Consider the following 24,036-nt stretch of genomic DNA (forward strand, 5'->3'; position numbering starts at 1 on the left):
GGGCACATGCCTGGGTTGCAGGCTTGATCCCCAGTGTGGGGCATGCAGGAGGCACGTGATCAATGATTTTCTCTCATCATTGATGTTTCTCTCTCTCTCACACACACTCCCCCTTCCTCTCGGACATCAATAAAAAATCCTATATAATAAAAGCCTAATATACTAAGTGTCCGGTCATTCGGTGGGCCATTCAACCAATCAAAGCGTGATATGCTAACACCACTCAACCGCTCGCTATGAGGTGCACTGACCACCAGGAGGCAGACAGTCAACTGGTAGATTAGCTTGCTGCTGGGGTCCGGCCAATCTGGACTGAGTGAGATGGGCTGGACATGCCCTGGAGCCCTCCTGCATCCCTCCCTGGCCAAGTGTGCACTGGAGGGTTCCCTCAGCCTGGCCTGCACCCTCTTGCAATCCAGGGGGATGTTGGAGAACCAGTTTCAGCCTCATCCCACAGGCCAGGCCGAGGGACCCCACTGGCAAATAAGCTCTAGCTGATTTGGCTCAGTGGTTACGGCATTGGCCTATGGACTGAAGGGTCCCACGTTCGATTCCACAGTCGGTGTTGCTCAGTGACTGAGGGGTTGACCCATGAACCAGGAGGTCAGGGTTCGGTTCCTGGTCAGGGTACATGCCCCCCCCTCCTTGGGTTGTGGGCTCCATCCCCAGTGGGGGGGCATACTCCCCCTTCCTCTCGGACATCAATAAAAAATCCTATATAATAAAAGCCTAATATACTAAGTGTTCGGTCATTCGGTGGGCCATTCAACCAATCAAAGCGTGATATGCTAACCCCACTCAACCGCTCGCTATGAGGTGCACTGACCTCCAGGAGGCAGACAGTCAACTGGTAGATTAGCTTGCTGCTGGGGTCCGGCCAATCTGGACTGAGTGAGATGGGCTGGACGTGCCCTGGAGCCCTCCTGCATCCCTCCCTGGCCAAGTGTGCACTGGAGGGTTCCCTCAGCCTGGCCTGCACCCTCTTGCAATCCAGGGGGATGTTGGAGAACCAGTTGCAGCCTCATCCCACAGGCCAGGCCGAGGGACCCCACTGGTGCAGGAATTCATGCACTGGGCCTCTAATTTTATATATATATATATACATGAAAATCAAATAAGCCCAGTCGGTGTTGCTCAGTGACTGAGGGGTTGACCCATGAACCAGGAGGTCAGGGTTCGGTTCCTGGTCAGGGTACATGCCCGCCCCTCCTTGGGTTGTGGGCTCCATCCCCAGTGGGGGGGCATGTAGGAGGCAGCCTATTGATGATTCTCTCTCATCACTGATGTTTCTATTTCTCTCTTCCTCTCCCTTCCTCTCTGAGATCAATAAAAATATATTTTTTAAAAAATAGAGCAACTCTTCTTACCATTTATTTTTGTTGGTTTTGGAAAACACATTTTTCATAAAATATATTTTTCTGTTAACATGTAATAGGCTTAATATTGTTACTTAAAATACTTTAAAATTTTGTTTTAACTTCAAGTAGGTAAGAATAGACAGACATAATGCACATAAACAAAAGCTCTTTGGGATCCTCAATAATTTTTAAGAGTGAAGAGAGGTGTTAAGACCCAAAAGTTTTAAAACCACGGTTCTAAAATGCTCTCTCCTTCATTTATCTTCTTTCCCCCAGCATTATCATGTTTCTTCATGTACATGGAGAAATACATGTGTACGTGTATTATTCCCTCTACTTAAAGAGAGGGGACTCTCTGTATTTATCACAGTTTAATTCTAAATCCACTCTCCTTTTCAAATTTATCTTTGCTTGACTCTGCTGCTCTAATAGGTAGCCACTGACTCATCTCTTGTTTTCCTTTCATTGCTCAAACTTCTCAGATTTATGCCCTTCACTTACTGGTAGCTCCATCCTGAGTGTGGTGACTCATCGGGTGTGTAGAGTGTGGGAAGGAAATTGGCCAGGAATTCAGTCTTGCATCCTGCTAACTTATTAACCTTCCTCAAGTATTGGTATTTTTGTATTATTCTTGCTCAAGAGCCGACAGAGTCCTTGCTTATCACCTCAGATATAAACTCTCTGCCTGTGTTCATTCTTACAATGTTATCCCACCTACCAGCCTTACCTCCCATTAACCCAGCGCAGGCCCTCTCTATGGAAAGGCTGATTGCCTCACATGCTCTTTCCCAATGATACACTTTGTGTACTGGCCCCTCCTATGACCTGGCTAGATGTAATCCAGCCTTTAACCCCAGTTCAGGTCCCATAGTCTCCATTAAGGTTCCGGAGTCTCTTTCTTCCCTCATCATCACAGCAAACATGTACTTGGTAGGTGTCAAGCTCTGGGCTAGACATTTGTGACATAAAGTCAAAAGGTCGAATCAGCCCAGCAGGTCAGGTGGTCACAGTTCAATTCCTGGTCAGAGCCCATGCCCGGGTTGCGGGCTTGATCCCCAATAGGGAACACGCAGGAAGCAGCCAATCAATGATTCTCTGTCATCATTGATGTTTTTATCCCTCTCCCTTCCTCTCTGAAATAAATAAGTAAATATTTTTAAAGAGGTAGAATCAAACACACTCCCTGTCCAGCTCAGGAATGTATCCAATGGGGAGACTGACATGACCCTAATAATACTGTGTACCAAGCATTTAAAATACATTATTTCACAGAATCCTCAAACAAACCCTATTATACCAGTAGTCCTACTGTCCATCTAAGAAATGAAACAGATACGTGGCCTGCTATCAGATATCTAGCAAGTGTCAGGTTCTTCTTGACTCCAGAGCTGGAGTTCTTTTTTTTTTTTTTTAACATATTTTTATTGATTTCAGAGAGGGCGGGAGAGAGAGAGAGAAACATCAATGTCCTTGACCGGAATCGAACCCGGGACTCTTCAGTCTGCAGGCCAATGCTCTTTCCACTGAGCCAAACTGGCTAGGGCAGAGCTGGGATTCTTAATAATTATCTAATAATGAATGCTTTTTGACTGAAATAGATCAGAGCATAATGGGCAAAGTGGCAAGCAAGGAAACAAAAGCCTTTGTTTCTGGGAGGAGGCAGGTCTAGTAAGAGAAAGTTTCATGTTGTCCTTCTGTATATCCACACACACATACACACACACACACACACACACACACACACACAAACCCAAATGCACCACAAACAAGCATTATCAAGGGTATGATGTTAGGAGTGAAAGAGAAACTTGGGTAACATGTTGCTCTCTTTTTTGGATTCCCAAAGAATAGGTCATTGTCCATATTTTCACTTACACATCAAATTCATTGGTGTTAATTTTTTTATGCATCTGTTTCTACCATTAGAGCACCTATTGTGAGCTAGTGAGTATAGAAAGATGTCTTATACCCACTAGCTCACAGTAGGTGCTTAACACTTGTTCTCTCTTTTTGATTTTTAGAGAGAGAGAGTATTGTTGTTCCACTTATTAATGCACTCACTGGTTGATTATTGTATGTGCCCTGACCGGATGAACCTCCAACCTTGGCATATCCAAAGGATGCTCTAACCAACTGAGCTACTGGGCCAGGGCTCAATGAGTGATCAGTATGCAGGATGTGTGAGGTTGGAGAGAGAATGCTGATAGAATAGATAAGGCAGGGTGAGGCCTGATTTTAAAGAGCATGCTCTGGAGATTTAAGCCTTACTGTGCCAGGCCAGCACAGCCAAGGGTTCGGTGAGTCTGAGGGGGTGGGGGTGGGGGTGTCCGCGAAGGATTAAAGATAGACAAGAGAATCAGCTAGGTCTAGGACTAGGTGGACCTCCCGTGCCTGGCTGAGGCCACAGAGAGATCCAGAGGCAAGCTGGGCCTTTATTTTATAGCCAGAGGTAAACAAGGTAGTGGTCACCATAGTTACAATGTTCTTATGAGTTTCACTTGTTTTGGCAGCACTTGCTGCACCTCCCACAGCCCATTAGCTACCCAAATAAGATCTAGGGAGAGTCATAAGGTCAAACTTAATTATGCTAAGAGAGCTGTGCCCTCTAAGCTGCAACTTGTTTGTGGCTTTGCCAACAGGTCAGTCCCAGGCTTAACCCTATAACCGCTCCCTATAGCTTACTATGTAGGCAACAGGGGAAGCTATAAGGGTTTTCTGTTAATAGTACTTACTCCCTCCTCCCCAAAGTTACCATTAAGCTCTGGCCAGCATTGATCAGTGGTTAGAGCATTGGTCTGAGCACCTAAGGGTAGTGAGTCCAATTGCAGGCACATAGCTGGGTTGCAGGTTCAATCCGCAGCCCCTGTCGGGGTATGTGCGGGAGGCAACCAATCTATGTGTCTCTCTCACATAGATGTCTCTGTCTGTCTGTGCCTGTCTCTTCACCTCCCTCCCTCCTATCACTCTCTCTAAAAAGCAATGAAAAAAATATCCTTGGGTGAGGAATACAAAAAATAAATAATAAATTAAAAAGCCTACACTTAAGAATAGTTGTTTCTTGCCCTGCCCGTAGTGCTGTTCACCAGGCAAATGTCCTCACCTCTTCTGTTTACCTGAATTTATAGCCATATTTCTAAATGTTTTATAGGGTGGGTTTTTTAGATATTGACTTCCCACTATAGGGTATGAGGACTTCATTTTCCATGGCCCACTCCCCTCATTATTGTGACGTTCTATCCACTGAGCCAAAACGACTAGGGCTAGGGACATTTTATTTATATATATATATTGATTTCAGAGAGGAAGGGAGAGGAAGAGCGAGATAGAAACATCACTGAGAGAGAATCATTTATCAGCTGCCTCCCGCACACCCCACACGGGGATCGAGCCCACAACCTGGGCATGTGCCTGACCAGGAATTGAACTGTGATCTCCTGGTTCATAGGTCAACGCTCAACCACTGAGCCACACTGGCTGGGCTCTGGGGACACTTTTGTATTATTTCTTTGATCAATGCCTCTCCTCCATTTTCTCTCTCCTCATTCCAGACCTTGTATCAAGTGAAACTCCTGAATTAATTCTATAAAAACTTTTTTCTTCTATTTTCCATTTCTTTGCTTTTTATTCTACTTTTTGTGATATTTTTGCATTTCCAACGAGCTCTTTCTTAAAATAGAATCTGTATATCAAGCCCTTCCTTGTTAACTGATGTTACACATGTAATTAGTATGTTAATGAGAAAGCTTGTTATATATATGTTAGATATAATACACACTAATACCTGATTTATGTGCAAACTCTTCTCTTTGTGAGTATAATGAAAATTAGTTTTCCCTACTTCAATCCTATTTTCTCCAGGTCCTACTTGCTTTATGTTGGAGCGGCCGTTCTCAACCTGTGGGTCGCGACCCCTTTGGGGTCGAACAACCTTTTCACAGGGGTCGCCTAAGACCATCGGAAAACACATATATAATTACATATTGTTTTTGTGATTAATCACTATGCTTTAATTATGTTCAATTTGTAACAATGAAATTGGGGGTCACCACAACATGAGGAACTGTATTAAAGTGCTGCGGCATGAGGAAGGTTGAGAACCACTGTGTTGGAGGCTTCCTCCAATGTCTGGGACTTGGCTGCCTCTCCATTTTCAAAGCTGAGAGTGTGTGGATGGGAGAAGGGAACTGGGAGTCCATGGACAGGCTTTTGGTCCCTTGTCTAAAGCTATCTAGCAGCCTCTGGTGCCTGTAAGTACTGAATCTCTGAGGGTTTTCAGAACTCATTAACTTGTCTTCATTTACATTTCTGATTTTTGTTCCTTAAATTGTTACTTCCTCCACCCTGCTAAATCAATGAACACTCTTCCATTCAATTTTCATCTTCTTAGAAATTTATTAAAATCTCATTTTTTCTCTCTTGTTTGCTTGGTTCTTCTGGGTTAACTTTTCCCATTCCTTTATAATTTTAGAAAATGGGAGGAGGCAGACAGAAACTCTGTTACTCTACCTTTTAAAATCAAAAGTCCACTGAAGTTCTAAGTAGGCGGGTTAAGGAATTCTTACCTTTTTAAAGATAAAATATAGGTGACTTTATAGAGAAGAGGCTGGAGAAGGGAGAAAATGGAGGCAAACAAAGTTGGTTTAAAGCTGTTGTAAAGTCCAAGTAAATCATGAGTTAGGGTGGTTGTAGTGGGGAAAGCAAGGGTACATGAAAATGTGTTTTTTCTTTTTTTTTTTTTAAAGGTTTTTGTTTTTTAAAAAAAAGTGATTTTATTGATTTTTTACAGAGAGGAAGGGAGAGAGATAGAGAGTTAGAAACATTGATTAGCTGCCTCCTGCACATCTCCTACTGGGGATGTGCCCGCAACTCAGGTACATGCCCTTGACTGGAATCGAACCTGGGACCTTTCAGTCCGCAGGCCAACGCTCTATCCACTGAGCCAAACCGGTTTCGGCAAAATGTGTTTTTTCTTACAGGTACTATCAACACTTGACTTAATGAAGAGGGTCAAATTATGTCAAGGCTTTCAGTGTGGTTGACTGCGATAGTGAAGGTGGAGACCATTTTTTGTGGAGCTTTGGAAGCATTTACATTCAGAAGGAGGCAAAGGGACTGGAAGAAGACTGTGATGAAAGAGAACCAAAGGACTGTGGTGTTTGGTTTCAAGATGGGAAAGAGGGGCGGAGTCAACGTTTTCCAATGCAGGTAGGTCCTGTCAGACAAAAGTAGAGAAAGCCTTTGCATTTGGCAATTAAAAGTTGATTTGCGACTTTTGAATAAAAGGTTTTCATGGAAGCCTAGAGACTAAAGCTATATTCTAGCAGATTGAAGAATGAAGGTAATGAGATGATATAGAGGCAGAATGTAAGGTATTATAGAAAATGGAATAAATCAATGTGTAGTCAGGGTCACAGGAACGTTCTTTATAGAGTAGAAGACACGTATATTTGTGGGAAGAAGGAAAAGATAGCACTGTGGAAGAGATTGCAAATAAAGTGAGGATGCAGTTGATGATTCAAGACCTCAGAGGACATGTGATCAAGTTCATGGACAGAGATTGACCTCAGAAAGAAGGGCACTCCTGAGAGTTCTAGGATGAGCTTCTCATAAACTCTGTTCCCCTTAAAATACACACACAAACACCCACCCACGAGGTTTTTGTCTTGCATTAGGGTATTTCTCTCTTTCTTTCTCTCTCTCCCATACACACACACACATACACACCAGTTCAATTTATGGGAAACAATAACTCATTGTAACATATGTCCTAAAATATTAGTTATTCAGTCCACAACAACACAATGGATGCTTTATCAAAAGAGTCTAAAGTTGGCTTTGTCATTTCTACTTCTTGTCCCCACCAAAGTCTCTCCATCAGTGTGGAGTGAACAGATGATCTCTGGTCATCCAAGAGATAACTGTTGTATAAAATATCTATATGCATGTGTGCACACATACATTCACAGGCACACACATACAAACACATACTTCTCAGAAAGAATGTAAACTTATTATTCTATCATTCTCAACTCTCTTAGCCTGCTTTATTTTTCTTCACAGCACCAGAGCCAATTTTCAGTCAATGTATTTTAGCATGGCTACATCACTTGCTATAATATTGAAATACCCTACTTCTATCCTGGTAAGTAAATAACTGCTGTCCCAGATCCTGAGTTCATCCCCTGCTCTTATTACCCCAGCATCTCTAAGACCTTCCCAGGATTCAGCAACTAAAGGCATAACACCAGTCACAACAAAGCTAAGGCTGGCCTATTTTCTTTTTTAAATTTACTAATGAGAAAGAGATTTATCGTTCCACTTACTCATGCATCCCTTGGTTGATTCTCGTACATCCCCTGACTGGGAATTGAACTGTGACCTCCTGGATTATGGGATAACGCTCAATCAACTGAGCCCTACCAGCCAGGCCTAGTGTCAAATATTTTTAATATACCACCTTGTATAGTACTTATCATTAGCTAAAATTACTTTACATACTTTAAAATTTTCTTAAGTTATATATTTTTAAAGCATCACTCTTTTTAAAAATATGTACATCTTTTATTGATTTCAGAGATGAAAGGAGAGGGAGAGATAGAAACACCAATGATGAAAGTCATTGATTGGCTATCTCCTGCATGCCCCACACTGGGGATCAAGCCCACAACCCGGGCATACGCCCTGACCAGGAATCAAACCATGAACTCCTAGTTCATAGGTTGATGCTCAACCACTGAACCACACAAGCACGGCTCTTTATATTCTTTTTAATATAAATTACCAATATTGTCTGTCTGCCACGTAGAAAGTAAGCTGCATGAGGGCAGGGACTTTGTTTTACATTATATCTCTGTTATCCTTTTCCCCACTGAGTGCTCAGGGTGAATTCCTTACCATATCTGGAGAAAAAGAATTTTCTGAGACTCGCAAGGGAGGATAAGTGATTTCTATTTGCGTGGAATTATATCCCTGCATCTCTAAAATCCCATTTCCCTTAATCCAGTCCTGGAAGATGTGCAGCTGGGGATTCAGTAGAGCTAGAAGCAAAGCCAATGTCCAGAATTTCCATTCCATGGTGGAGCTGGGTCCTGTGTAGCATCAGGCTAGTTGCAGTCCATTAGTTCTTTGTGTGTGGGCAAGTGCAGAAGCCTGAGAACTCCACAAGCCAGGAGTGAAGAGAGCATGAGCACAAGCCAGGAAGAGAGCGAACTCCTTTGTTTTCAACAGGTGTGGGAAACCTTTTCTCTGCCATGGGCCATTGGATATTTATAACATCGTTCACGGGCCATACAAAATTATCAACTTAAAAATTAACTTTGCCCAGCCAGTGTGGCTCAGTGGTTGAGCTGTGAATCTCTTATCATTCATGTTTCTACCTCTCTCTCCGTCTCCCTTCCTCTCTGAAATCAATAAGAAAAACTGTATTTTAAAAAGTTAGCCTGCTATATTCAATCAATTCAACTTACTCCTAATGCCTTGGCAGGGCCAGACCAAATGATTTCATGACCTTATATGGCCTTTGGGGGCCAAGGGCCGGAAGTTCCCCACCCCTAGTTTAGGAAATTATCTCAAATCTTCCCATGCTTGCCGGGGTCACGGCTACTGTGGCCAATTACCTATCCCCAGGTATGACTGTCAGTCAATTACCTTCCCTACTTCACCCAGACTTTACTGGGCATGTGTCTAAACTGCGGCTTTCTGGCAACGCTGCACAAATGGCATGCCCATAATATTTGGCCTTCCCTTTGCTCCTTTCCAGTTACTCATAACTAGGTAAAATTACAACGGTATCATCTCCAGACCTAAAATATACCAGGCACATAATGGATGATCAGAAATATTTGTTAAATAGGAGATATCTGTAATACTATCAACAATAAAATATATATTTAAAAATGGGAAAAATATTTGTTGGATGAGCCAATTTTTTAAGGAAAAGTATTTTCTAAATAAAACACATTTTTATGTAAATGGATGTAGTTTTTTTGTTACTTTTTTCAGAATGGTTTCTGTATCTCATTTTTTTTATCTTCCAGTTTCCTATTCATGCCCAGAGGCCTCCTTCCTCTCTGTAAAAAATCAAAAAATATATTTTAAAAAAAAGAAAATTAAATTTAACCTCCTAAAACTATTTTTCTAGGATAGGTGATGAGAGAATCAAGCAATATGTAAATCTAAAAAAAAAACACAGATAATGAGGAGGGATACCATTGGTATTTGAGTCTGGTGGCTAACAGTTCTAGAGCTCCTACGAAAGAAAACAGAAGGCTTTCATAGTTCTTTTACAGCTCAGATAAATGATTTTGTATTATACTGTCACATCAGTTGGAGATTACATGAAAAAAAGAACAATCCTAAGGATATCTGATTAGTCAAATAGTCTGTGTTTCACATAAGTTCACATAGATTCTCTTTTAACTATCATGTATTGATTTTCAATATTGGAATTTAAGGGTGAAAAATGCTAATTAATTAAATTAAATGTATTCATGACTGAGACTTCAATCTATTTAATATTCATTTTATCCTTCCAAATTTTCCCTTTATTAGCCTGAGAGCAATCATCTGATTACAAAATTTATTCAAGATGTCAACTCTCACTGAGACTATTTTATCTCCTTCATTACCATAATGTACTTTTTAAAGTGAAAGAAAACATTGGCTCTGTTGCAATGTGATATTATTGCTCAGATAATAAGATGCTGGCAATCAAGAGCAGATCCATCTTTTTTTTTTCAGAGAGGAAGGGAGAGGGAGAAAGAGGCAAAAATATCGATGACAAGAAAGAATCATTGGTCGGCTGCCTCCTACATGCCCCACACTGGGGATCGAGCCCACAACCCAGGCATGTGCCCTGACTGGGAATTGAACAGTGACCTCCAGGTTCATAGGTCGATTCTCAACCACTGAGCCACGCCGGCCAGGTGAGTAGATCCATCTTTACTGTGTATTCTGCCAAGAAAATTTACAGCGTGGGGCAAAAGTAGGTTTACAGTTGTTCATATGTAAAACAATTCAAAAATTAATAAATACTAATACAAGAATAAACTGTTTTGTGTATTCACAACTGCAAACCTATTTTAGCCCCACTTTGTATTTACTATAATGCTTAGAAAATTAAATTTAGCCCTGACTGGTTTGGCTCAGTGGATAGAGTGTCGGCAAACAGATGATGAGTAGGGATACCATTGGTATTTGAGTCTGGTGGCTAACAGTTCTAGAACTCCTACGAAAGAAAACAGAAGGCTTTCATAGTTCTTTTACAGCTCAGATAAATGATTTTGTATTATACTGTCACATCAGTTGGAGATTACATGAAAAAAAGAACAATCCTAAGGATATTAGATTAGTCGTATAGTCTGTTTTTCACATAAGTTCACAAAGATTCTCTTTTAATATTGGCCTCTACTCTACTTTGTCTAACTTCGACATACTTGACTTAAACCTCCTTGATTCCATTTCCTGGCTGTTGTAAATTCCTGGTGCTATCATTTCATTATTTCCCCCCCTTTTTTCAAGGATCACTGTCAACAATGAAAAGGCTCAGCAAACATCTCTTTTGTCACCTGTTAGAAATAAGGTGAGCCCCTAAATTCAGGGTTCCGGGTAGAACACAAAACACACTTGGGAGCCAGGCAGCGAGGCGAACATCTTCACTTCTGCGTAGAAGGGTGTGCACACAGCTCTGGAAGCACGTGCACAAGTCTGCTGGACTTTGTAATCCCTGAGGCGTGTGACCTGGCCCTCACTCCTGATTGGCGCTCGGGCACACGGTCTTTCGTGATTGGCTAATTCAAAGGGAGGGGATTGGCCTTTGCCGTTTCAAGATGGCGACCCCCAGGAGAGCTGTAAGCCATGCGGCCAACCTGGCAGCTGCCAAGTCTCGCAGCCCCAAATGGCGGCTGTCTAAACTGCTTTTTGACAGAAAAGATGCCTTGTTTCTTCTCACACATCCTTCATGCAATCTCTCAGAAAAGAGGGTGCTTGTTGATCAAAGGTCAGGACTTGATGAGTAGGGATACCATTGGTATTTGAGTCTGGTGGCTAACAGTTCTAGAACTCCTACGAAAGAAAACAGAAGGCTTTCATAGTTCTTTTACAGCTCAGATAAATGATTTTGTATTATACTGTCACATCAGTTGGAGATTACATGAAAAAAAGAACAATCCTAAGGATATTAGATTAGTCGTATAGTCTGTTTTTCACATAAGTTCACAAAGATTCTCTTTTAATATTGGCCTCTACTCTACTTTGTCTAACTTCGACATACTTGACTTAAACCTCCTTGATTCCATTTCCTGGCTGTTGTAAATTCCTGGGGCTATCATTTCATTATTTCCCCCCCTTTTTTCAAGGATCACTGTCAACAATGAAAAGGCTCAGCAAACATCTCTTTTGTCACCTGTTAGAAATAAGGTGAGCCCCTAAATTCAGGGTTCCGGGTAGAACACAAAACACACTTGGGAGCCAGGCAGCGAGGCTAACATCTTCACTTCTGCGTAGAAGGGTGTGCACACAGCTCTGGAAGCACGTGCACAAGTCTGCTGGACTTTATAATCCCTGAGGCGTGTGACCTGGCCCTCACTCCTGATTGGCGCTCGGGCACACGGTCTTTCGTGATTGGCTAATTCAAAGGGAGGGGATTGGCCTTTGCCGTTTCAAGATGGCGACCCCCAGGAGAGCTGTAAGCCATGCGGCCAACCTGGCAGCTGCCAAGTCTCGCAGCCCCAAATGGCGGCTGTCTAAACTGCTTTTTGACAGAAAAGATGCCTTGTTTCTTCTCACACATCCTTCCTGCAATCTCTCAGAGCAAAGGGTGCTTGTTGATCAAAGGTCAGGACTTGAACTAATAATTCCTGAGTCCCTGCAATGTGGCAAGCCCTGTGCTAGGTATTTTATTTACAGCTAATTTTCAAAAAATCCCTGAAAGTAGATATTGTCACCTGATCAGTAACATGAGGACTAGAGAGATTAAATAATTTGCTCAAAACCGCACTCCTCATTTTGAGTAACAGTCCTTATTAAAGTGTCTCCCTATTGTGATTTTTTTTTTTTTTGGAGAAAAAGTCCTATCATGTAGAGATACAGAGAGCAGTCTTTACAAATGAAATGGCATCTGTAATTTGTTATAAATAATCAAATAAGAGATAGTGGGTGCAAGTATAGATATAAGTTTAGCAATCAGTTGAAGGCGGGTGATAGGGTCATACACATAAGAGTCCATACTGTTTTTTCTACATTTGTGTCTGATGGAACTTTCCATACTGAACAGTTTTTACAACCTGAAAGGTAGAATCAGGACAGAATTGGTGCAGGTATTGAGGAGAAAAGAAAGACAGTGGAAATTTGTAGTGACATTTGCCTTAGCAATTTAGTAACATTCAGCTTGTCCATCTAGAGCCAATTTTGTGGCATATGCCCTGAATCAGCTTCACGTGTGTGTGCAAACAGACATATCTTATTTAAGAAAATAGGGAATTTATTTTCACAGTAATTATCAAGATCCCAAGCTGCTCCTTTAGTCCTAACCATACTTCTCTGTTTAAATAAAAGACCCAGAGACTAGTTTACCAAATACTCAGGCCTTTTTCTCTTCTCTTAATTCCATTTAAAGTAGCTATGTTACTGTTTGCTCATTCTTTTTAAATTCGAAGTGGCAGGAAGAGAACATACAGCTTAAACTAATCAAACTGCCAGCCACCTTTGATCAGCTCTGTGAAGAGGTTTCCTGGAGATAATTGGTGTGTTTTTTTTAACGTCACTATCAGTTTCAGTAATAGTTCTGCCTATTCCCCAACTTTCATGTGCTAAACTAAAAGGGGTAATAGTAAAGTCCATCTTAAAACAGAAGGAGTTAAAATATCACCACTATCTTGAAACACACACACACACACCACTATTTGGCATAGTGACTGGTATAAACCAGCGGGCACCTGTCACAGGATGTCCTCACCACCCCACACTTTGGCTTCAAGTGCAGTCCTGTTGACATTTTCAAAAGCTCCAAAGCTGATAACGTGCCAGAAAGCACTCCTTACATAGTAGTATGCATGTCTAAGTGTGGGCCTTAGGTATGGGAAACACTCAGGGGGCTCTGGGATTCAATTGTCGAGCAAAGGAGTATGGTGCTTAGGAATGGAGCCAGAAGCTTCAAATGCAGGCTGTCAGGCCAAGGTCTCAAGGACCAGCCAGACAAATGAAGCAGGGAGTCAGAGAGGCAGGCTGGAAAATGGGATTGGTTTGTACGTCCTGTATAACTTATTCTAACCCACTCCCACACATACAAGACAGTGTCAAATATTGTTCCCTGGAATGACTTCTAAGCCTGATAACCCACTCTCAAATGATCTGAAGTTCTTCATCTATGTGTTATTGTGAAGGTATTTTGTAGATGTGATTAACGTTCATAATCAATAGACTTTAAATAAAGGAGATTGTCCTACATAATCTGGGTGGGCCTGATTCAATGAACTGAAAGGCCTTGAGAGTAGAACTGAGGTTTCCCAGAAGAAATTCTGCCTGTGGACTGAAACTTCACTCATGCTTGGGAGTTAATAAATAGCCTGCTGCAGGGTCAAGCCTCGGACTGACCTGTGGCAGTGCCAGAAACAAGTCCCAGCCTGGAGGGCAGAGCTCTCTTAGCATAATTAAGCTTGACCTTATAGCCCTCCCTAGCTCCTTCCTGGGTAGCTAATGGGCTGTGGGAGGTGCAGCAAGTGCTGCCAAAACAAGTTGGAACTCACAAGAACATTGTAAACATGTTGACCACTACCCTGGTTTTGCTTTGTGTGCTCTGACTATAAAATAAAGACTCAGCTTGCAGGCTGTGGTAGTCTCTCCATCAGAGCAGCAGCGTCCCACTGATCCCTAGCTGTATTCTCTTGTCTGTCTTCTTTAATCCTTCACTGCCCCTCCTCAGGCTCACCGAACCTGCTAGACGGGGCACAGTCTTCCGTTTCTGACAACCTACTATATTCAGGCTTGACCCCTAGCCAGTCCCCCAACTGTGTAAGTCAATTCCTTGCAAAAACTCATTCATGTATATTGCCTCCTGGTTCTGTTTCTCTTGTATACAAAAAAGGGGCCACATACTAAACTTGACAAGATCAGGGGAGGCCTTAATTCAGAGACCTATAGTAACCACATAGGATGGTCTGAAATTAAAACTCTAACTAAAAGCGAGTCATGGTGGGTAGTAAAGTCCTAGGCCGGCATCTTCCCTGACAGAGGCCAAGCTTTACCTTAACTGAGCCTACTGTCTTTTGCATCTACAATAACATATCTTTGGAACGTCAGGGTAATTTCCTTTTTTCTGGACCTCTCGCTGCACGAGGACATAGACCACAAAACCCCTCATTGCTATTGTTATCCTGTTAACTGCTAACTGTCCTGTAAACACAAATGTAAAAGAAGTTTGTGTCTATTTGTTTTACTTTTTATCCAATCCCTGAGATTTCCCTGCTTTGCTTTCTCCTGCCTCCCTACCACCAGAGGATTTCATGTAAACCCCTTTTATCTTCCCCTTTGATTCTGATGTATAAAATAACTGGTAAAACTGCCATTTTCTGGAGCTTTTCTCAATCTGTTGAGATTTTGCTTCCTGGCAATTGTCATCAGTTTGGCTCAAGTAAACTTACAAAAATTCTCTACAGGTTTAAGTGTTTCTTATATTGACACTGGTTGAGCCTTGATACAGTGATTGAGCATGAGTATTTCAAGTAGTATTATGTACAATTTGGACTTTATATTTTAATAATAACAAATACAAATATTTGTATTTTAATAGCAAATACAAATAGATTTATTTATTTTTTATAGATTTTTATATATAGGAGTGAGTGCGTGTGGGGAGTGAGGAAGGGCGGTATAAACACGAGTTTGCTTTTTGACTAGGTCCGACCTGGGGCTCCTATGTCCTTCCTTGTAGTGTCCAGTTCTAGTAAGAATCCTGCTAAGTCATTTTAACTAGAATTCCTCTCCCTCAATATCTGATTGGGTTCCTTACCCTACATTATCCTCCAGGCATATCTCTTATCCTAGCCTGCTTTCAGTAAGAGTCCTTTGAGTAGATCTAACAATAATTCTCCTTACCCTCTGATATTTCCTCTTAGTAATTTTCTATCCACAGACCTCCGCCCCCCACCCTGCCAACAACCAACTACTTGACTAGAAATTCCCACTTTTCTTGTTGTATTCAATGTTGAACCCATTTTTTCCTCCAATATTACAAAACCCCGCCATAGTAGTCCCCGTTGAAAAAAATGATTTAGTGACTTGAACAAATGTACATATATATCTACATATATATATATTTCAAAAGATTTATACTGCTATATCACGTATACAGTTTTTATTTATTTATTTATTTTTTAAATATATTTTATTGATTTTTCACAGAGAGAAAGGGAGAGAGATAGAGAGTTAGAAACATCGATGAGAGAGAAACATCGATCAGCTGCCTCCTGCACATCTCCCACTGGGGATGTGCCCGCAACCCAGGCACATGCCCTTGGCCGGAATCGAACTTGGGACCTTTCAGTCCGCAAGCCGGCGCTCTATCCACTGAGCCAAACCGGTTTCGGCACGTATACAGTTTTTAAAACACTGACATGAAAAATGTTGAGATTAAAAAGTAAATACAAAAAGGGGTTGTAATTCTCTTCCTGTATCTCTAGAGGCATCTTGCATTTATCTCACAGTATGTACAATTGCTAAATTTAGGGTACTTTTTAAAAATATACTTTTATTGATTTCAGAGGGGAAGGGAGAGGGAGAGATAGAGACATCAATGATGAGAGAGAATCATTGATTGGCTGCCTCCTGCAGCCTTCTATTGGGGATTGAGCCTGCAACCCAGGCACATGCCCTTGACTGGAATCGAACCTGGGACCCTTCAGTCTGAGCCAAACCGGCTAGGGATAGGGTACTTTTCAAATATTCTCAAATATACACTAATATCAAAATCAAAGACCGTCTTGTCGTTACAGTAAAAATTTTACAAACCAGACATGTTACTCTTCACCCTAGTATGGTAATTACGAACAACTAGCAGAGCACCAAGCTGAGTAGGAAAGTGTCTGAAACAGTAATATTTCCTTTACAAACATATACATGGAGTGTTTTCAGTTTAACTAAGTGTCTTTTGGCTTTAATGGATAAAAAAACATCGCAACACATCAGGACGTCAGCAGGTGTTAAGATTCAGTGGCAACCACCACATTTCAAGCTATAGGACTTGCGCGGTCCGCACTACAAATCAGTTCCCTGCGGGGGAGATGGAGCGACCTTCAAGTTGGTAACTTTTTCAGCCAATGACACAACCACGCCAAAGAGGGAGTAAAAGACTGGTTCCTTTGAGTCATACTTAGAAGTTCTGAGTGTATTCTTGCTAAGGATGTCTCACCTGTAGGAGAAACTTCTGAGACGTTATAGCAATTCCCTACCCAACACTGGCCCGACGGGAGTTTTCGCATCTAACCCAGGAAGGAACTCACCGGGCCTAGTGTCAACGGAAGAACCTTGTCCCCAGCGGAAGAGGCGGAACCCGCTTGATTCTGCCCTTTATTGGCCACGCAGCCGGAGGCTAACCCTTTATCATAACCAATGAGTGGTTGAAACTTCTGGTAACGTCACCTAGCGTAACGGCGGTGGGGCGCGGCGAACTACGTAAACTGGCTCCACACAGGCGCAGACGTCCTGCTTTCGGCCAACCGGAAGAGAGGTCGGCTGCCGGCGATTCCTCGCGCCTCCCCGCCTCTTTCGCTTCCCTGGGCTAGGGCCCGCCTCTCTGTTGCTGACCAATCCTCTTCATTTTCCGTGGCGTGTTTACCCAATCAGAGAGGTAGAGGGTGGAGTTCCGGTTGTCCGCTCTGCGCCGCGACTGAGCTCGTGTTCTCTGCCGCGCCACTTGTGGTCTTGTAGCTGAGGTACATTTCCTAGGGCCGGGCTGGGCGAATGGCCGGGCTGGGCAGCTCTCCCAGCTGATGGCGGCCGAACGGCTAAAGTCTAGCGCTGAGGGTAGTGGGAAGGAGCCGGGGGGAAGGACCACGCGTTGGGGCTTCTGGTGCCGCGGTCCAAGCTTCGGTCCAACCGGCGCAGACCTGCCCCTAGGGCCACTGCCGCCGCCAGCACTTCCTTTGGGTCATTGATTAAAAGTATTGCGCCTTGCCGAGCCGGTTTGGCTCAGTGGATAGAGCGCCGGCCTGTGGACTGAAGGGGCCCCCGTTCGATTCCGGTCAAGGGCCCGTGTCTTGGTTGCAGGCTCGCGGGGCACGTGGGAGGCAACCAATCAATATGATTGATGTCTCTCTCCCTTCTCTTCTCCCCACTCCCTCTGAAAAATTAATGGGAAAAGTATCCTCGGGTTAGGATTAACAATAGAAAAAAACGTAGCGTCGTTCGGCACTCCCTCCGTTCCCTCGGATTCTTTCCTACCTCCTGGGCTTGTTCATTTTCGTGGTCGGAAAGCAAGTGTTTACTTGGGAAAAGGCGTAGAACGAACTCCGAGATGATGCGCTATGTTGAGTACTTGGCGTGTATTTATCTCGTTCATCCACAGAGCACTCTGAAGAGATGCTTTTACTGTTCTCATTTTCCCGCGAAAATACACTCGTGCTAATTGACTAGTCCGCGTGTCCTCTAGACGAGTCAGCTTGTCTTGGACAACTTAAACTGAGTGTGGCCTCTGACCTCCATGAACGTAAAATTAGAATGTATTCTCACGTGGAGTTAGTTCAGAATACTGCACACCTGCAAGTAGGTAGATTGGTTGTGGCCGAGGTTAAGTGCTCTAGTAGGAAGACATCGTGGAAGTCACCCTCTCAGCCTCCGCTGCTTCAAGTGCAGAATTGAAATCCATACCAGCCTTGTCTACTTCCTAGAGTTATTAGGATCAAAGGAGAAATAATTTTGAATACAAATTACCGATGTTAACTACATAGGTCTGTTTCTGCTTTGCAAATTCCTGTAGGGTAAGGTATCTCTTTTATGTGTTCCCTAGTGTTAGCATGTATGCTGAGATAAGTGATTCCTTACCTCCATTCTTTTTTCTTTTTGGTTAATCCTCAGGAGAATATGGGGGTTTTCCCCCCCCATTGATTTTTAGAGAATGAAAGAGAGGGAGGGTGAGAGAGAAACATTGATGTGAGAGACACAGATTGCCTCCTAAGTGCACTCCAATGGGGCTGGGGATTGAAGCTGCAACCCAAGTTCATACCCTTGACCTGGAATGGCACCTGCGACCCTTCACACCCTCAGTGGGTACCCTGGCACTCTAACCACTGAGCATACGGGCCAGAGCCTTATCTCCATTCTTGTTATGGACAATTATCCTGATTATTACTTTTTATTGGTTGTTGTTGTTGTTTTAACTTCACCATTCCTTGAAATGCAGCAGAGCTAGCAGATAAGAGCAGATTCTTAAACTAAACTGCCTGTATTGAGTACTGGCTCCAGTTACTAGCTCTTATGATCTTTTAGCCGTTTATACATAACCATTCTGTGCTTCAGTTTCCCATTTGTGAATGGGATAATTATAAATACTTCAGAGGATGTTATGAGAACTAAATGAGAAAATACTTGTGACGTGTGAAAACAGTGCCTGACAAACACTCTGAAATAAATTCTTTCCTGTTGATTTCATTCAAGTTTTAATGTGAAATAATAGAAGAGAAAAAGCTCTAGGTGATGACTTATATTTTAAACTTACTATATCTTATAGCTGATATTACTTTAAATCTTTCATTAAGCCTGTAAAAACTTTACACAGGCAACCAAAATTTGTACTGGACTTTACATCATTGATATTGCTATAATCTTTTTAAAAACCAACATGTGTATGTTTTAAATATCTTAACTCTATTTTGCTTTGTTGTTTGATTGGTGATGATTCATTTGCTAGTGCAAATAAGAATTATAATACATACCCCCTGGCCTGGTATGTTGGTTACCAGCTTAGTTGGTTAGAGCTTTGTCCTAATATGCCAAGGTTGCTGGTTCAATCCCTCCCTGGTCAGGGCACATACAAGAATCAACCAATGAATACATAAATAAGTGCAACAACAAATTGATGTTTCTCTCTTCCTCTCTAAACTCAATAAGTAAAAATTGCCCTGGCCAGTGTGGCTCAGATGGTTGGGTGTTGTCCCATTCACCAAAAGGTTGCCAGTTCAATTCCCAGTTGGAGCACATGCCAACTAGGCAGCGCATCCATGTTTTGCTCTCACATAGATGTTTCTCTCCCTCTACTTCTTTCTCTAAAAGTCAGTTGGAATATTTAAGAATTAAATAAGTAAAAGCTTAAAAGAATTATAACACCATTTTACATTTGAATGGTTATTTTAAAACTAGAAGCCCAATGCAAGAAGATTCATGCAAGAATAGGCCTTCCTTCCCCTCACTGCTGGCACCGCCGCCACATTTCCGCCTTCTGACTCTTGCCTTGTTGCATCAATTTGCATATTCCCTCCTTATTGGCTGTGGGCGCTGCCATCTTTGTTGCTAAGTTGCCGTCAATTTGCATATTCCATCTTTATTAGATAGGATGCTTCATAAACTGTCCTTTATATCATTTGAGAGTCAGTGTAAGAAAACATTTAAGAGAGTAGTTCTTGAATCATATTTGAGTTCTAGTTTCTGTTTTGCATTTGTGAGTGAAGTGATCTTTGGCAAATCACCTGCCTTTTTTAAACCTTCATTTCCTAATTATAAAATGGGGGAAGTAGAGGTACCTATTTTATAGGGCTGTCCAGAACGTTAAATGACATATAATGCATATAAAACATTTAGAATAGTGCCTGGCATATAGCAAGAATTCAGTATATCTTAATTACTGTTATGTCATTGGTGCACACACACAAAAAAAACAATAGAAGTGGAAATGTGAGTAAACCAAGATTTAGGTTGGATCTATGATTTACTGAAGGTCACAGGCAAAAAAAAAAAAAAAAAATTAAGTGCCCCTCGCTTCTAGTGCTGATCTTTTACTTTAAAAACACTGCCACCTTTTCTAAAGTAACACCTGTTCAGCTTATGCATATTGATTAGGTTCATCCCAGATACAGGTTCCTTCATTTCCTATTGTGTTTCCAGTTCTTGGCTATTTTTGTTAAACTACCTTTTTTATTTCTGGTTTTGATTCTGCCCTTCCGTTTTGAAAATATATATTTTTTTATTGATTTCAGAGAGAGAGAGAGAGATACATCAATAATGAGAGAGAATCATTGATCGGCTGCCTCCTGCATACCCCACACTGGGGATCGAGCCCACAACCCGGGCGTGTGCCTTGACCAGGAATCAAACTGTGACCTTCAGGTTCATAGCTTGATGCTCAACCACTGAGCTACACTGGCTGGGCTGCCTTTCCCTTTCTTCATGAATCCTTCCTTTAGACCCCCTATCACTCAGACCTAAAGTTGTTAATATGCATTTCAGGCATCTCTTTCCAAGAAAAGAATAAATATTGAAGCTAAATTTTTATAGTGGTTAGTTGTTTTTTTTCTAAGTTGTGATCTTATTAGCCTATCATTAATTTGCATTTAATGTAACACTGAATTATTTTTATGAAGCTAATTTATTTTCTCCATACTTTCCCCCCCTTTTCTCTGAGATTATAAAAATAAAGTGAAGGTTTTTTTTAGGAACTAAGAAAGGAGGTTGAGAATCACACACATCCCCTGAGCCATTCTAAAAATGAATACAATTTATGAATCATTGGGTTATTTTTTAAAATCTTAAATGATTAAAATGTGGATGTATCTTTTTTTAGCATCAAAAACATGGTTTATATCATATAAGGCACATAGTATTAACTGCATTTGCAAGAAATTTTAGATAATTTGATCCTACAAAGTATATTCTGTAGGAAGACTGTTTTGAACATATTATTAATTACAGAATTTGGATATATAGGGCTAGCTATTAAATTACATTTAAACCAGCAGGTGTTTATGAAACAGCAGAAAAGGAACTTTTGCTTCTAAGGCTTGGTGCGTGTGTGTGTGTGTGTGTTCTGTCTTTGACATTATTTTACATATATGTGTAGTTCCTTATCTTTGTCTTTTTGTCTTCCTCTGTTGATTTTGTTTTGTGTGTGTTTGTATGTTTATACTCCTTACAGGAAGTAGGATTTCATAAGGTAGGCCAGTAATAGATTGGTTGTAGAGAACTGGAGAACATGACTTCTGAAGTTTATACTCTACAGTGGGGATAAACAAATATAAGTATGTAAAACATAACTAGACAAAAATACTTCAATACATTTAGTATATTATTATTGGTGTATAAATAACAGACAATATTTTGACATTCAAGGGAAGTAGAAACTACTTTAGGCTGGGTTAAGAAAAATCTTATAGTGCTAGTAGCATTTGAGCCAGAACTTGAAGCATTGGTTGGATCTAGATAACTCAAGAAAATGATGTAGAATTCTTGGAGAGAATAGCAATCCTTTTTGTACTTCTGTTCGGGGAAATATATTGAAAAGTCTGGCCCTGGCTGGTGTGACCCGATTGCGTGGTGTCCCCTGCACCAAAGGTAGTCACTTGGATTCCTAATCAGGGCAAATGCCCGAATGTAAGCCCGATCCCCGGTAGGAGGTATGTAAGAGGCAGCTGATGGGTATTTAATCACTCTCACATCAATATTTCTCTTTTCTTCTCCCTTCCTCTCTCTAAAAACCAATACAGAATCTTTTTAAAAATTACAAAAAATATATTTAAAAGTCTGGGTTTGCGATAAAATAATGTGTAATAAAATAATGTGTAATTCACATGTTCAAATATATGCAGTATGTGCAGAAAAAACAAAAGAATGTATATACTTTATAAAAATTAAGCATTTTTTTAAGAACTGTTCATATTTAAGAACTGTGAAATCATATATTTGCTTTTGTTTTCCATTTAATGTTATGGGAATGTTAACATTTTTTACAACATGAAGGTAGTTTCTAAGGACAAAACTTTTTTATATGATAATTTTCCTGTGGGAAGTAAGACTTTCTCATATACTTCCCATCATTGTCTAGGAATCAGATTTTAGATTAAGTGTTTCCTGTTTTGCTCTATGTCAGACATGTAGGAGGCTACTATAGTTGCAGATGAGAGGTGATGAGAAACCAGAGAATAATGGCAGAGCAAACAGGAGAGAGATGTGAAGGGTGATTTTCAAGGTGGAATTTATTAGCTTAATGGAATCATGTGTTTTGCCTCCCTTTAATAATAGATGATTCTGAGATTTTGAGCCTAGATGACTGAGAATATTGTGTAGTTAAAAGAGATAAAGAGTACAGGTTTTTGAGTTATATTTTGGATATATTAAATTTGAAGATTTGGCAGCATGTTCAAAGGTAGGGATCTAGGGAAATATGGAATTGGAATTTTGGAGGAAGATCAGAGTTGGTAAAATCTATGCGTTCACATAGAGAAAAAAATAAAAAGAACAACTAAGCAAAATGTAATTTAATCTAACTTATGGTGACTAGCAGAATCCTTAATAATTACTAAATTAAAGCATCTTTCTGTTCAGAGACTTTGTAGTCTTGGATGATTTTTTTGTGTTCTCTAATTTTTGGACCTGTTGCTAGATGGCAGTAGTAATCAATGCCAAGGGCTAGGCAGCTTAAGTCTAAGCTAAGCATTTTCATATGTTAAAGTTACAATCAACAGTATGTTATTTCTAGTTCTTTTTATCCTTTATAGCAGCTCTATAAAATAAATGTGAAAAAATTTTTTCTTAATATATTTTGCTGGATGGTTTAAAAATTATGACTTTTCTTGGTTATTTCTGTGATGTCAGGATCTTTCACTGTGTTCAGAAGAGAGGAAATGAGTTTAGAACTTAACTAGATTCAGATCTTCCCACGAAATGGCACAAAGTGGTTAAAAGCTGGTATGTCCTACTGTATCTTTACATGAGTATAAAACTACAAAAATTTATGTTTAAGGGTTTTCGCACTGTTTTGATTTCTATTTTAGCATATCCCTTTTGGATATTCACCTAATTTGGAGTATTAAGTAGTAAATCTACTTCAAAATGTATAAGAAAGTGTCCAACTATCAAATTAAAAAATATAAAATATTGCCTTATTATATAAGAGATATGTTGACATTTTTATAAGCTGTCCATTGTCAGGAAGCCTTATTTTGTCCTTAATCTTATTTCAGTCTCTGGTTATATGTTAAAGCATCTTTCTATTTGGTGACAATATAATCCTCCTATCTAATAATAGACAAACATGGTAATTGACCGTACCTTCGCCCCCATTGGCTAATCAGTGTGATATGCAAATTAACCACCAACAAAGATGGCGGCTAATTTGCATGCTGCAGGCAGGGCAGGACAGCGCTATCTCCCCTGCCCTACCGCCATCTGGGCCTGCTATTTGTGACCCAGGGTGGTGGGGTGGGACAGCGCCATCCCGCCTGCTCCGCCGCCATTTGCCCTGCCGCCATTCGGGCCTGCTATCAGTGACCCGGGGTAGCTGGGCAGTGCAGCAGCAATCGACCAGCCTGCCCGGCCTCCATCGGGCATCCCGTGTGTGACCCGACTTGGGGCGGCTGGGTGGGGCAGCAGCGATTGACTGGCCCGCCTGGCCCCCGCCCAGGCGTCCCGTGTGTGACCCAACCCTGGGCGGCGCCCCAACCCTCAGATCAGCCCTGCTGTGTGTGCGACTCGGGGTGGC

General features: G+C 41.4%; 1 protein-coding gene across 3 annotated transcripts in view; it reads left to right on the forward strand.

The window, feature by feature from the left end:
* Window positions 1-24,036, forward strand: part of WDR89 (WD repeat domain 89) — a 98,723-nt gene that overhangs the window by 57,641 nt on the left and 17,046 nt on the right. For 2 of the 3 annotated variants that reach the window (XM_015566465.1, XM_015566463.1), the window contains exon 2: window positions 6,335-6,563. In XM_015566465.1, the coding sequence (XP_015421951.1) occupies window positions 6,373-6,563 (191 nt within the window). In that variant the 5' untranslated portion in view covers window positions 6,335-6,372. Of the gene's footprint in view, window positions 1-6,334; window positions 6,564-16,987; window positions 17,285-24,036 lie in introns of those variants that run through there. The other variant, XM_006767632.2, reaches the window with a different exon arrangement.

The sequence above is a fragment of the Myotis davidii genome, unplaced genomic scaffold (assembly GCF_000327345.1).
Source record: "Myotis davidii unplaced genomic scaffold, ASM32734v1 scaffold281, whole genome shotgun sequence".
Classification (NCBI taxonomy): domain Eukaryota; kingdom Metazoa; phylum Chordata; class Mammalia; order Chiroptera; family Vespertilionidae; genus Myotis; species Myotis davidii.